The 15978-nt window shown below is 41.7% G+C and overlaps 1 protein-coding gene across 2 annotated transcripts in view; it reads right to left on the reverse strand.

Moving 5' to 3' along the window:
- Positions 1-15978, reverse strand: part of UBA2 (ubiquitin like modifier activating enzyme 2) — a 41040-nt gene that overhangs the window by 2235 nt on the left and 22827 nt on the right. For both annotated transcript variants that reach the window (XM_012438487.3, XM_012438494.3), the window contains exons 10-16: positions 15673-15839; positions 13180-13273; positions 12979-13091; positions 8623-8778; positions 7234-7330; positions 3572-3677; positions 306-442 (exon numbers count right to left, since the gene is read on the reverse strand). In XM_012438487.3, coding sequence (XP_012293910.1) covers positions 306-442; positions 3572-3677; positions 7234-7330; positions 8623-8778; positions 12979-13091; positions 13180-13273; positions 15673-15839 — 870 coding nt within the window. The remainder of the gene's footprint in view (positions 1-305; positions 443-3571; positions 3678-7233; positions 7331-8622; positions 8779-12978; positions 13092-13179; positions 13274-15672; positions 15840-15978) is intronic.

Consider the following 15978-nt stretch of genomic DNA (forward strand, 5'->3'; position numbering starts at 1 on the left):
TATGTGCTACCATGCCTGGCTAATTTTTTAGGTAGAGATGGGGTCTCACTGTGTTGCCCAGGCTGCTCTCCAACTCCTGGCCTCAAGTAATACTCCCATATTGGCCTCTCAAAGTGCTGGGATTACAGGTGTGAGCTACCACTCCTGGCCTTAAATGTCTTCATGGTTCATAAATTCAAAGCTCCATTCCAACAATCAGTATCAAACCAATACACACCTCTAGTAGTTTTATGGATTTATGGTCAATGTTCCTAATAACCTGCTTGGTGGGTTTTTAACAACCTGCTGGTTGGGGCCATACTCACCTGTGGAGGTGGAAGGCTGAGCTCCATCATCACTGCCATTGGTTATGCTTTTGGCAGCATCTTCAGCTTGTTTGGGCCCCACTTTTTCTGGGGCATCACCAACAACTTCAAATTCAACATCCTTTCCTAGGTCTTCACTGTAGGAAAATCACAGAGGTCACAGCTACGATCATGTACAAAACAAAGGAGCAACAGAGAAATCCTGTTGTTCCACAAAGCTCAAAGCATACACTATGTACACACCAAGTATCTGGATTCTAATCTTTAAAAAATTTTTATTAAAAAAAAATTAGAGATGGGGTCTCATAATGTTGTCCAGGCTGGTCTTGAAATCCTGGGCTCAAGTCATCCTCCTACCTTGGCTTTAAAAAGTGCTGGGATTATATGTGTAAGCCACCCATACCCAGCCTGTAGTCTAATTTTCAAAGAGCTAAACTTACAATAAAAAAGATGGTACACAACAAATTTCTGTGATAATCCAAAACTCTAAATGCACTTTCAAATCAGGGCAAGGTTTTCATTTTTTTAAAAAATAGTAAATAACTTATTGCTAAAGCAGAAAACTGACTCCCAAATTCTGTAGCCTAAAACTCTTAAGACATTATTTCTTCAGCTACTATGCCAAAAATTTCTACATCCTCTACTTACAATGTGATCTTTTCTTTGAGATGGAGTCTTGCTCTGTCGCCCAGGCTAGAGTGCAGTGGTGAGATCTCGACTCAATGTAACCTCTGCAGTAAGGAACCCAGGTTCCAAGTGATTTTTCTGCCTCAGCCTCCTGAGTAGCTGGGACTACAAGTGCATGCCACCATGCCCGTCTAATTTTTTCTGTATTTTTAGCAGAGATGGGGTTTCACCGTATTGGCCAGGGTGGTCTTGAACTCCTGACCTCGTGATCCGCCTCCCAAAGTGCTGGCATTACAGGCATGAGCCACCGCACAGGGCCTACAATGTGATCTTAACTACAGTAATGTGGTGTCTTATGGGCAGGACTACATGGTTTCTGGGTCTCCCCATCTTTACAAGTTACACCCTTCTTCTATACATTAACTAACATTAAGTCAAACAAAAGACTTACATGTTTTAAGGGGTGGGATTCTGTATCCAGAGAGGTAAAAAATATAATTAAAAACCCTAATTATGCCTCCTCTTTTAGATACCATGTGGTATTTCCACTTTACTGTACATGTCCTTCCACTGTCTTTTCTTTCACAGGTAAACACAAGCATGCCACTTACATCTAACTGGTGTCTAACTGAAGCAGCACCACTTTGACTCCATTATATAACTCTGTGAAATTCACTACTTACTAGTAACTCACATTCAGTCCTTCCTATCATTTTATGCTTTTTAAAATGTAGTTCTCTCCAAATAACCACACAAATGCTATACATGTCTGTATACTCATGGCAATATTGGCAAAATAACTGGACGCAGGTGGCAGCACCACTAACCCCTTTATGTTAGATGCTACACAAAAAACCCCAAGTCAATGAGCATGGAGAAAATGCACCCTGGTCAACACATGAATGTATTAGAGTAGGGGACCATATCTATCTTAACTGTGCTGTAGACTCAGGAATCTGTACAGGTAATTCTTTTTTTTTTTTTTTTTTAAGAAGATGGAGTTTTGCTCTTGTCACCCAAGCTGGAGTACAATGGCACAATCTCGACTCACTGCAAACTCCGTCTCCTGGGTTCAAACGATTCTCCTGCCTCAGTTTCCTGAGTTTCTGGGAATACAGGTGTGCACTACCACCAACCTCGTGGCCAGACTGACTCCTGATCTCAGGTGATCTGCCTGCCTTGACCTCCCAAAGTGTTGGGATTATAGGCGTGAGTCACCACTCCTGGCCAGTACAGATAATTCTCAATTTTTTTTATTTTTTTATTTTTTGAGACGGAGTCTCACTCTGTCACCAAGACTAGAGTGCAATGGCACGATCTTGGCTCACCGTAACCTCCGCCTCCCAGGTTCAAGTGATTCTCCTGTCTCTGCCTTCCTAGTAGCTGGGATTACAGGCGCATGCCACCATACCCAGCTACTTTTCTTGTATTTTTAGTAGACACGGGGTTTCACCATGTTCCCCAGGCTGGTCTCGAACTCCTGAGCCCAGGTAATCTACCTGCCTCAGCCTCTCAAAGTGCTAGGATTACAGGAGTGAGCCACTGTGCCTAGCCGATTCTCAGTATTCTTTTGTTATTGCCACAAAATCACAAATGAAATGATTTTTTTTATGGAAGAAATATTTCTCTTTTCTAGAGAACCCTGAAAGTTAATTAATTTTATTCCAGTTCAATTACCATAATGAATTCACCTCTGTTTAAACTATTCAAACACCTGGTCTAAGTCTTTCTGATCAGCCACCACTGATGAGAGTTACTCTTAAACATTTTTTGCTTATTTCTCTCTCTCTCTCTCTCTCTCTCTCACACACACACACACACACACACACACACACACTTTTTTAAAGATCGAGTCTCGGCCGGGCTTGGTGGCTCACGCCTGTAATCCCAGCACTTTGGGAGGCCGAGGCGGGTGGATCACAAGGTCAAGAGATCGAGACCATCCTGGTCAACATGGTGAAACCCCGTCTCTATTAAAAATACGAAAAATTAGCTGGGCATTGTGGCGCGTGCCTGTAATCCCAGCTACTCAGGAGGCTGAGGCAGGAGAATTGCCTGAACCCAGGAGGCGGAGGTTGCGGTGAGCCGAGATCGCGCCATTGCACTCCAGCCTGGGTAACTAGAGCGAAACTCCGTCTCAAAAAAAAAAAAAAAAAAAAAAAAAAAAAAGATCGAGTCTCACTCTATCACCCAGGTTGGAGTGTAGTAGTGCAATCTCGGCTCTCTGCAACCTCCACCTCCTGGGTTCAAGGGATGCTCCTGCCTCAGTTCAGCCTTCCAAGTTAGGACTACAGATGCCCGCCACTATGCCCAGCTAATTTTCATATTTTTAGCAGAGACGGAGTTTCACCATGTTGCCCAGGTTGGTCTCGAACTCCTGACCTCAGGTGATCCGCCTGTCTGTGCCTCCTAAAGTACTGAAATGACAGGCGTGAGCCACCACACCCGGCCAATTTCTGAATCCCCAAATTTTTCTGCAGGTCAAACGTCAGGGAATTCAGTGACCAACTCAACCAAATATACTATACAATTTCAAATAAACAGCAGGGTTTAACGTTAAGAAAACACTTGTCCTCCATTTTGTCTAAAGTTTATATATTCAAACAATATCTTACAGTTAAAATATTAATAGCTCTTACCTATGAAGGATGTTGATCAATAAGGTATAGTCCTGGAGGAAGTCATCTGCTTGAAGCCGGCTGCCATTTCTAATTCCAAATTCTGACAACTTCTTGTGATTATTAGCTAGGAAATATGAAGATAATTTAGATACTTCAGTTACATCTTCATAGAGAAGTCAGGTTCATTTTTAAAAAGCTAAACCTCTGTTATAAGCTGAACTGTGTCACGTCCACCAATATCCAAAGGTTGAAAACCCTAATCTCCAGTATCTCAGAATGTGACAGTATTTGGAGATAGGACTTTTTAAAGGAATGATTAAATTTAAATGGGGCAAGTAGAGTGGGCTCTAATCCCAGCTGACTGATGTCCTTAGAGGAAGAGGAAGGCCAGGCACAGTGGCTCACATCTATAATCTCAGCACTCTGGGAGGCCAAGGCAGGAGGATTGATTGCTGAAGCCCAGGAGTTGCAGTGAGGCATGTGATTGCACCACTGTACTCCAGCCGGCTGGGTAACAAAGCAACAAAAAAGTGTTATAGACTTTGTCTCAAAACACACATGCACACACACACACACGGCACCTGGTGTGGTGGCTCACGCCTATAATCCCAGCCCTTTGGGAGGCTGAGGCAGGCAGATCACCAGGTCAGGGTTTCAAGACCAGCCTGACCATGAAACCCCGGCTCTACTAAAAATACAAAAATTAGCTGGACGTGGTGCTGTGCGCCTGTAATACCAGCTACTCGGGAGGCTGAGGCAGGAGAATTGCTTGAATCCAGGATGCAAAGGTTGTGGTGAGCCAGGAGCACGTCATTGCACTCCAGCCTGGGCAACAGAGTAAGACTCCATCTCAAAAAAAAACAAAAACAAGCTAGGCATGGTGGCTCATGCCTATAATCCCAGCTATTTGGGAGGCTTAGGCAGGACAATTGCTTGAACTGGGGTAGTGGAGGTTACAGTGAGCCAAGATCGCACCATTGCACTCCAGCCTGTGTGACAGAGAGATTCTGCCTACCACAAAAAAAAAAAAAAACCAGACAGGGCCTGAATCTGTCACACAGGCTGGAGTACATATCCCGGGCTTGAGGAGTCTTCCCACCTCAGCCTCGAGAGCAGCTGGAACTACCGGTGCATGCCACCAATGCCCAACTTTTTTTTTTTTTTTTTTAAGCAGGGGTCTTACTCTGTTGCCAAGGCTGGAGTGCAGTGGTACGATCTTGGCTAACTTCAACCTCCAGCTCCTGAGTTCAAGTGATTCTCCTGCCTCAGCCTCCAGAGTAACTGGGATTACAGGCACCCACCATCATGCCTGGCTAATTTTTGTATTTTTAGTAGAAATAGCGTTTCACCATGTTGGCCAGGCTGGTCTCCAACTCCTGACCTCAGGTGATCCACCCACCTTGGCCTACCAAAGTGCTGGGATTACGGCCACAACACCCGGCCTAATTTTTGTATTTTTAGGAGAGATGGAGTTTCACCATGTTGGCCAGGCTGGTCTCAAACTCCTGGCCTCAAGTGATCCTCCCGCCTCGGTCTGTCAAAGTGCTAGGATTAGAGGTGTGAGCCGCTGCACCCAGCCCAATTTTCTATAAAATCTCAATTTTCAATCTCATAACTTTTTTTTTTGGCTTTTTAACATTTCTTTCATTGCTTATAAGGAAAATGCTTAGAAAGCCTTTCTTTACATTGACATCCAGAAAATACAGCAGTTTCTTATAGTTCTTTTCTAGATCTACTGTTTGCTTTACCTTTTTAATCTATCTGGAATGCCCGTGGAGAATATTTCTTATCCAATTTCCATCTCTAAGCCCTTCACACATCACCACTGACTGCAAACCTCTTGGAACCATCACGTTCAAAAGTAAAACTAGTTAATGTGGGTTCTCATCTTGGTGAATCAGCATCACCCATGAAGTCTTGTACTGGCCTAACAATGCTGCTACTCCTCACCTGGGCTCCAAGTTCTGACTTTGCGAATCTCAAATCTGTCACCTGCCTCCACCTTAGTTAAAAATCCCTCAATTCCCTCCTCCCTAACTAGCTCCCTGCTACTCCCATTTAAACCCTGGTGGCAATATTGCCTCCTCCTCTGGAGGGTAGGGGTCAAGGGAGAGGAGGAAGACACACACCCTGCACGTATGACAAGAAAGACTCCAACTTCAGCACTGCCGCTAATCCCTCAGCACCCCAACTTCCAGTGAAACCAAGTTATGGGCCACTCTCAAAGCAGTTTACGTTGTTTCGCAAGTTCACACCTCTGTAGACAGATGTTAATTCTGTCTAAATGCTCCCTTTGCCTAGAGGGTCCTTACTATTTCTTCAAAAACTGACCCAAGATCTGCCCTGTCCTATGACTCCCCCTCCCTTTCACAAAGCTAAATATAATTTCTTTAGATTCATACTGTGTACACATCTTTTTACAGTTTTCCTTGGACTATACTGAATCCACCTGTTGACAATCTCGACTCTCCTTCCAGGCTGCAAGGTACTTCTAGCCAAGGTCTGTTGTCTTACTCATCCTTGACTTACGAATATCCAATTCTATGCCTGTCATACAGGACTCCACACATATTTTGATAAGTGCTGTCTCACCCTCCACGGAACATTTACTCCATAGAGAAGGGTCACTCTGAAGGCACTGAATTTCCTGACCAGTTTCCATTTTTAAGCTAGAGTTTGAAAGAGCTGGCTACAACTAAGGGACAGCATATGATCACAAACTTTTTTTAAAAAGTCAGCTGGCTAGAATGAGGCTTGAATATTCAAGTAGACTCCTAAAATAGAGTACCACACAGCCAAAACATGGCCTCCAATTACACATGACCGAATATACCAAACAGTTTCTCAACGATCAACTACAACCAAGAACAACCCTGACACTAAACCTGAATTTTAAGAAGGCTTAACATCTGAATCCCCATCAGGATCTCCCAAAGTATGAATAAATGACCAATGGACCAATAGGTATGAATTAAGCCAATATACAGGGAAAACACAGGCCCTCAAACCTTTGAAAATAAAGAGTACACTGGCAAAAACTGGGACATGGAAAAATCAACTAGAACAGCAAACCAAGAAATGAACTGCAAAAGTGACCGACGAGGTATGGGACCAACAAGTATAGTCTAAAGGAGGAACAGCTACAATGCAATTCTCACTATGAAAGCTTCAACAGAATCAGAGGTATTGTACCTTGTACAGCAAATGTGTTAACAAAAGGGATGACGTGCTTGAACTTTTGAAAGGAAAGATCAGAAAGTCAAAACCGGGCACTGAATTTCAGTAATTTTTCTGCTATGTAGTAGGAAGAGGCTACCAAGGCTTCCCCTCTCTTGGAGAAAACCGCCAAATGCTTTAGAACCCTCCCCACTGTGATTTGACAGACAGAACAGTCTTCTCATCACAAAGTTAGCTCCCAGGATCCAAGACACCGGCAAGGAGGTTCCTTGAAAGTGGACAAAGAGCACTGTAGTCACTGTAAACGTCTGACACGGAGCTCCAAAACGTGGAACTGTGATGACCCCCACAGCAATGTCACCTTGAAAGAGCACCTCCATGACCAAACACTACTGCTCTCTGTAATACTGAGTATCATATACAGTAAATGGATCCACTAATGTGGACTCTTCCTTTAAGCAGTCTCCTCAATAAGAGGAGTGAATAAATGCAACGTATGATACCTTCTGTCTCTCCCTCTTCGGAAGATATTAGGATTGTTCCTTTCCCATCTTCAATTTGGACATCTGGTGCTACCATAGCAAATTTTTCTTTCACTATCTACAAAAAACAAAACAAAACAAAATAAAAAGAAGGATTCAAAATATTAATGTAGGTAAACATAATAAGAAATCCTAGACCTCTTTTCTATGAAGGCTCTTACATTCCCCTTTTATTTATTGGAAAGCGGCCAAGTCACCCTTCAAGATCTCTTAGAGCAAGCAGAAAAGCCATGGGGATTCACCTGAGTTCTAGCCCCATATCTGACCACTGATGCAGATCAGATCCAACTTCATCCCAACAGGGGACTGGGAACTCCCTGGCTGGCTCTTGCTACTTTGTTTTTCTTTGTAGATTAGGTAGTGAGCTACACACACACACGACATATTTCATTTCAGTCTCTGTGCCAACCCTGTAATGGCAGGCGTTTGACAGACGGAATCATTTCTCATTAACCTGACTCTCAGATAAGAGTCTCCTTCCATGCATTTAAAGAATACTAATGATAACATTCTGTTAAATCCTATCAGCTCCTAAAAAAGAAAGGAGAACAAAAGAAAGGAGGAACTCTCTATAGGTCTAAGTATCCTACAAATAGAGGAATTACCTTTAAGCTCAAGCATCAGGAGATACCGAAGATAACTATTTCCTAGAAAAGAAACTGGGGAAACCACCCTCTGCTGTACCTGCCACTTCCTTGACCAAAACATAAGTTCAAATCGATCCAACCTGCGTAATGAATTTTCGGAAGAAAGGCCATTCCCTGTCAAGCAGCACTGCTACGTGAGAAGGGCCGCTTTCTCCTCTCTCAAGAGGCATATAAGTATGTACCATTATGATGGTCACAATCAGAGAACAATAGGAAGTGATCCCAAGGTGGAAAGTGACACTTTTGGGTCATTAAAAAAAGAAAGAAAATCTCCCCTAATAAACAAATCTAGCCAATTTAAGAGGAACTTAAGGACCAGACCATGTCCTAAACCCCTATTTCTTCCCTTATTTCAGCTCCACAGGTAAATCCAGGTATGCAAATGCCCTATGACCTCAAGGACTAACTTACCACACCAGAATCAGGTCATATTAGATAAATGTGTATCATCACCAAGCCTCAACTCAGACTTCAGAAATGACAAAAGCTCCTAATTTGCTGGAGTCGGATCTATTCCATTCTGGGATGTGGGGCACTTACTCTGGAATCACAGACAGAAAAGCCTGCAGGAATATTTGAAATAACCCAGGAAATCACAGCAACACATTTCTGCAGTTGGACCTTTTCAGAATCATTAGCTAGTGTTGGCTTGTTATCACAGTAATACTGTAAAAGGAAAAATAGAACCAGCCCTTGCACTAACCTTGTCTTGTAAGGTGAGAACAGTCACTTTATGGACATTCAGCCGCACAGTCACCTCTGGCTTGCTGGCACATACGTAACAATTGGGGTTGGGAGGATCCAGTGCACAAGGCACAAGAAGCTTCTTTCTTGGATTTGGTTGTTTATTCAAAAAAATCTTTGGAGGAGAAAAAGGGGAAGAAATCAGAAACGTGTGCTATAATTTTATACATCATACAATCTAAAATCTCATTTACCAGATATCCAATAAAAAATGACTTAAATATTCCCTTTCACATGGCAAAAAGGATCAGGAAAATCATGACCTTTTTTAGGAGCCTGGTTTTTCAACTTTTCTTTTCTAATCAGCTAAAGCCTAGGCTTGCCGAAAAGACATCTCCTTATATTACATAAGACTCTGCGTTCTTCTGCAACCCAATTTAGCAAGAGTGGGCACAAGCATGCTCATCTGTGGTGCCATCACTGTATCAGCTGCTGGTGTTCCTCCCTGCGGCTATTCTTATCAACCAAGCAATCTCCTGACAAGACCAAAACATTCATTTCTCCAGTTAGCAATAATGCCTTTCACAGATGTCTAGAACCAATGTCACTGCCTTTACAAATTTTCTGATTATAGTAACATTTATATAATTAGGGAAAAAAATTATATTTCTGGCAGTTTATGTACCTATTTACCATTTCTCTGGTACTGAACAAAAAAATAAGAACCAAGGCAAATATAAAAATTACATTGAAATTAAGAAAAGCCCCAAGCTCCTGCTACTACTAAAGTTTGGAAAACACTAGCAAGATCCAACACAAACAACAAATGTCAGAAGACAGAAAGTTGAGACACAAACTTTTATCTTATGACTACAATGTAGTGTTGATTCTGCTAAGAGGAATGAATTCTAAAGGAGTACTCTATGGACTCCCCCAAGCGTACAGAACTAAATCTCGCAAGAGACAGTAAAGCCCTCCTCTGTACGACAGGTTCTCCCTACAATGAATACTCTTATATAGAAGGGCTAGAAGCAAACTGCCCAGGCCATGCAGGCTACAGAGGCAGAAAGATTTGTTTGATTTTGGGCTTTACCAGGAAAGTAAGTGTGCTAAGGAAAATTAACAGTAATAAAAGCAATTGCTACCACTATGAATACTTGGGCTAACATTAACCCATGCTGGTATTCATTTACAAATGTAAACAAATGAAACCCAGATATATTACTATTAATAATCCAAGAGTGGCATGGAGCTGAGCAGGCAAAGAAACCAGAAGGATGTGATGGGAAATCACAGACATTTTAATAAGTTCAGTAATTAGTCATTGGTGAGCTCAAAGGGATACCACAGCCATACATTCAGGCTGCTATAAAAAAAGAGAAATATTGGCCAAGCACAGTGGCTCACGCCTATAATCCCAGCACTTTGGGAGGCTGAGGCGGCTGGTCAGGAGTTCAAGACCAGCCTGACCAACATGGTGACACCCCATCTCTACTAAAAATATAAAAATTAGCTGGGCATGGTGGCACATACCTATAACCTCAGCTATTCACGAGGTTGAGGCAGGAGAATTGCTTGAAGCCGGGAGGTAGGGGTTGCACTGGGCCCAGATCAGGCCATTGCACTCCAGCGTGGGCGACAGGGAAAGACTCCAACTCAAAAAAAACCCCATACATATATATATTAAAAAATAGGTATCGGCCAGGCACGGTGGCTCACACCTGTAATCCCAGCACTTTGGGAGGCTGAGGCAGGTGGATCATCTGGGGTCAGGAGTTCTAGACTAGCCTGGCCAATATGGTGAATCCCTGTCTCTACTAAAAATACAAAAATGAGCTGGGTGTAGTGGCACATGCCCGTAATCCCAGATACTCAGGAGGCTGAGGCAGGAGAATTGCTTGAACCCAGGAGGTAGAGGTTGCAGTGAGCCCAGATTGTGCCACTCCACTCCAGCCTGAACAACAGAGCAAAACTCCATTAAAAAAATAAATAAATAAATAAATTTTAAAACAGATATCAGCCAGGCACGGTGGCTCATGCCTGTAATTCCAGCACTTTGGGAGGCTGAGGCAGGTGGATCACCTGAGGTCAGGAGTTAAGAACTAGCCTGGCCAACATGGTGAATCTCCACTACTAAAAATAGAAAAATGAGGCCGGGCGTGGTGGCTCACGCCTATAATCCCAGCACTTTGGGAGGCCGAGGTGGGTGGATCATGAGGTCAAGAGATCGAGACCATCCTGGTCAATAAGGTGAAACCCCGTCTCTACTAAAAATACAAAAATTAGCTGGGCATGGTGGTGTGTGCCTGTAGTCCCAGCTACTCGGGAGGCTGAGGCAGGAGAATAGCTTGAACCCAGGAAGCGGAGGTTGCGGTGAGCCAAGATCGTGCCATTGCACTCCAGCCTGGGTAACAAGAACGAAACTCCGTCTCAAAAAAAAAGAAAAAAAAAAAAAAAAAAAAAAGTGAGCCAGGCATGGTGGTGCATTTCTGTGGTCCCAGCTACTTGGGAGGCTGAGTGAGGCAGGAGAATCACTTGAATTTGGGAGGTGGAGGTTGCAGTGAACCGAGACCGCACCACTCCACTCACTCCAGCCTGGGCAACAGACAGAGCCAAGACTCAAAAACAAAACAAAACCCAAAAAAGTTCTTCAAAATTAAACGTATGACATATAAGAGTTTAAATAGAAAACTGAATCAAGATGGCAGACTGGGCATTTTGATTCTGTTCCTTCCAACTGAAATTTCATGAAAATAAGATATTTTAAGAGTGCATCGAGGCTGGGCACGGTGACTTATGCCTGTAATCCCAGCACTTTGGGAGGCCAAGGTAGGCAGATCACTTGAGGCCAGGAGTTTGAGAGCAACCTAAGCAACATGGTCAAACACCCTCTCTACTAAAAAATACAAAAATTAGCTGGGTGTGGTAGCACATGCCTGTAATCACAGCTACTAGGGAGGCTGAGGCAGGAGAATCACTGGAATCCAGGAAGTGGAGGCTGCAGGGAGCCGAGATCACACCACTGTACTCCAGCCTGGGTGACAGAGCGAGACTCTGTCTCAAAATAAAAAAAATTTAAAAAGAAAGAAAGAAAGAAAGCACATGGGGCCAGGTGCAGTGGTTCACACATGTAATCCCAGCACTTTGGGAGGCCAAGGCGGGAGGACTGCCTGAGCCCAGGAGTTCAACACCAACTGGACAACCATAGCAAGACCCAGTCTCTTTAAAAAAAAAAAAAAAAAGGAAAAAGAAAGGAGTGCACCAATGACACCGAAAAATAAGAATACCATTGCAAACTAGGTATTTTTAAAAATACCTAAAGGTTAATGGGTCATTGTATTTCAACAATAAAAAGGAGAATCTAAACAACAGTAAAAGTATTGGCTAATACTTCTTAGGAAGCTTTCTTGAGCTGGTAAGAAAGCAAAGAAGCATCTACAGACACAGCAGTGAAGGAAGGAATCCAAAGAGAACATCCAAGTAGTGTTAGTCTTAAGAGATACACCTACCCCACCCACCACTAAGGTAGGAACTGTTAAAATAGGAGACCCTTACACACAAGACCCTTATACGTAAGGACCTGAAAGGAGAAGAGAAAAATACTTTCCCATAGAGTTAACGAGATAAATTATCTTGACCTTGGTGCATGGTGGAGGGGGAGGAGTATCTTCCCATATAATTTCATTACAGTATCAGGGCTCGTGCAGGTTTATGGTCTGAATACATATGTATTGAAATTCCTAAGCTAAGAATTTAGAAGTGGTCCTGTATTGGCAGTGTTCCAAGAAGCCAAATATAATAAACACAAATGCTCTTTGAAGAACTACATCTACAATGGGTCCCTAAAGAATTATCAGACACAATTTTAATACACATTAATTCTGTTTTTTTTTTAAATCATAAGCCATATAAGCAAAGCACTATGAGAGATAGCAGAAATGACAGTAGACTCTCCCATAAAGATTTCAGACATTATCAAAAAGATATAAAATAACTTTAAAACTGAAAAGAATGACTCAACATGAGAATGACTAACAGGGTACTATAAAATGACCAAGCAAATTTTAAAAACCACATAGCACTCTCAGAATTGAAAAACAATTGGTATATCTTCTTAGTCTAAGGACCACACAATGAATTCTTCCAAGAATTCAAAAAATTGGAAATGTTAGAAGAAAAAGCAACTTCTTAACTTTTCCTTTTTGCTGCAATTTCCAGGAAGCTTGAACATACACTCACTTGGAAACTAGAACGATTACTTTTCCACTGCTCTAAACCAATTTTATAGTTTTCATTTTAAAAATTATCTGTTTAATGTGCTTTTCATGAATTACTTTTTAAAGGAGGTTGAATAAAAATGCAAACAAATACTCACTGTTCTGCACTGGTCTATTTTTCCTGATAAAATCTTCAATCCTTCCAATACTATCAACCCAGCAATCACTGCATTAGTAGTAGCAATAGCAGGAATAATGTTTCCTGCCATTGCTGGAAAAAAAAAAAGATCAATATGTTTCGCTGTTTAAAAAAACAACTTCAAGGTTTTAGTGATAGAACTTTAGTACAAACAACTTACATTTGATATCAAATCTACTCTTCATATTCATACTGAAAATATGCATCCTGAGGTTTGCAGCAGAGGTGACAAAATCCATTGCAGATGGGTCATCCTGCCAATAATTGAAACAATTTAACAAGTTTCTTCACAAACGTAGTATTTTGAAGCATTACTTTCAGAACAATACTTCCATGTGTTTTGTAACACTGTAGACTTTCAACTAGAACAAGAGGCTGTTGAGGGAGAGACTAGTCAGCTAGGATCTCACAGTAGTATGGAGGTGGGCTAAGTAGCAGGCAGGGTCTCATCATCAGTTCCTCTGGTCCAGTAATGCAGTCTGACAAGAACACCAAGAACCACGAGCTTCTAGGAACTCACTCCAGCCTAAATAAAGGCACTGGAGACTGAGTGTATACACCGAAACCTCAATTCTACTGACAACAGCAACCCTTTCATGGGTCCATTCATCAGTAATGAGAAGGTTGTTCAACAAATACAGAATCAAGGCAAAAAGACGGACTGTTTAAGAAAAGTGATTCAGGCTGGGCATGGTGGCTCACACCTGTAATCTCAAGCGATTTAGTAGGTTGAGGCAAGTAGACTGCCTGAGCTCAGGAGTTTGTGACCAGCCTGGGCAACATGGCAAAACACCGCCTCCACCAAATACAAAAAATTAGCCAGGCATGGTGGTACAAACCTAAGGCCCCAGCTACTCTAGAGCTTGAGGTGGTGGGATCGCCTGAACTCTGGAGGTGGAGGCTGCAATGAGCCAAGAACATGCCACTGCACTCCAGCCTAGGTGGCAGAGTGAGACCCTGTTTCAATTAAGAAAAAAAAAAAAGGTGTTTCATTAACACTTCAGAAAAACCTGGATGACTCTTTATAGCTCAACTTTGCCAAACTCTCTTCATATGCACCACTCTCATACGTGCTGTTTCTTCAGATTAAGGTAATACAATCCAAGTTTTCCCTGTTACAATTTGCATTTTTCCTGAGACTATATCCTGGTCTCTAGATTTCAGCAAGGCTTCCTGCTTTGAACTAAGATAGCACCCTGGTCTAAAATTCAGAGGCACCACAGAATAGAACAAAAAGCACTGACAGCATGTAGGTTATTATTATTATTGTTATTATTTTTGAGATGGAGTCTCACTCTGTCATCCAGGCTGGAGTGCAGTGGCGCAATCTCGGCTCACTACAACCTCTGCCTCCTGGGTTCCAGTGATTCTCCTGCCTCAGCCTCCTGAGTAGCTGGGACTACAGGCACCCACCACCATGCCCGGCTAACTTTTTTATTTTTAGTAGAGACGGGGTTTGACCATATTGCCCAGGCTGGTCTCGAACTCCTGACCTTGTGATCTGCCTGCCTCGGCCTCCCAAAATGCTGGGATTACAGGCATGAGCCACCGCACCAGGCCACATGTAGGCTCTTTATGTACTTATTGGTTGGCTATGAAACCTCAGGCAAGTCAACTTCAAAGAGTCAAAATCCCTTAATCTATTAAATAGGGGAAATTATATCCATATCTCTTAAGGTGTGGTGAGGACTAAGTAAGAATACTGAACACTCAACACAGCATCTTCCCTAGGCAGCTGTCTTATCAATCCATTACATGTGGACTTTACTCAAGAGGATAACAATTCCCATTCCAAGGGCTCTTTATTTAGCCTCTGTGCACTAATGAAAACCTCCCAAATCACTAGCATAACAATAACAATGAAAATATGAAAAGTTACCCTTTATATCACAAAACCCAAGAGACTAATGTTTATAAGAATCCCAAGAATCTAAATATACTAGCTTCATTTTAGTATATTTAGATGTCTGATTCAACCAAAGTTTCAAAATCTGGGCACACAAATTTTTCTTAGGTTTCTAAAACTGGCCTTTATCCCTTACTTTAAAACCCGTGACTAAACTTTACCACCATAGGAACATACAAATTTTATGAAATGAAACACTTTTAGCCATAGAAAATACTGATTACAATTAAGTAAGATTAGTTTGTAATATCAAATCTTAAAATATGCCATAACTGTAGAGTACTATTAAATATGATTTTAACTTCTAAGAATAATTATATCTCGTTTTTGTATTAGAGCTCTGTCTTTTGGACCTTTGAAATATTTATAACTATTTGAATTCAAAGACAATGTTACTACTTTCAAGGGCAAATCAGGCCAATGAGATGTTTTCTCCAAATGATTTTGATTTCTATGAACACATCTACATGACACAAGAAATATTTCACTTTAATATACTCACATTATTTTTCTAATCAACATAATTATCAACCCTGAACACATGACTAGAATCCCAAATGAAGTTTTATGATATTGCTTAAATCCATGTACAGAAAATTCAGCTCCATACTGCAATTAGAGCTGAAAATATCCAAGCCAAATTCAATATATTTCCCCAAAATCTAGTAAATATTCAAAAAATGACACCTCAAGAACTAAAACACACATTTGATATGTAAGTACTTGCCACACATTGTCAAAACGAACCTTATCCCATATGAGCTCAGCTCCATCCCCCTTTTCTGCTAAATGAACTCTCAAAGTCTCAATGCTCTTTGAAAAAAGACGTGCATAGCTCTTTACATCTAGAACCTGCTGGTCTTTCAGGCCTAACTGGGGTTCATTCTGTTGATCTGATGCATTCGTTTCTTCTCCTAAAGAAAAAATATATTAGGAATTTCACTAATAAACATCATTCCTCTACTGTGCACTATTTAACAAGTTCAATACCCGCCAATAAGAAATCAAATATGAAATATATTCCATTAAAATAATTATCACAACAATACATAT

The sequence above is a fragment of the Aotus nancymaae genome, unplaced genomic scaffold (genome assembly GCF_030222135.1).
Source record: "Aotus nancymaae isolate 86718 unplaced genomic scaffold, 86718_ANA_hifiasm-v0.15.2.pri h1tg000028l, whole genome shotgun sequence".
Classification (NCBI taxonomy): Eukaryota; Metazoa; Chordata; class Mammalia; order Primates; family Aotidae; genus Aotus; species Aotus nancymaae.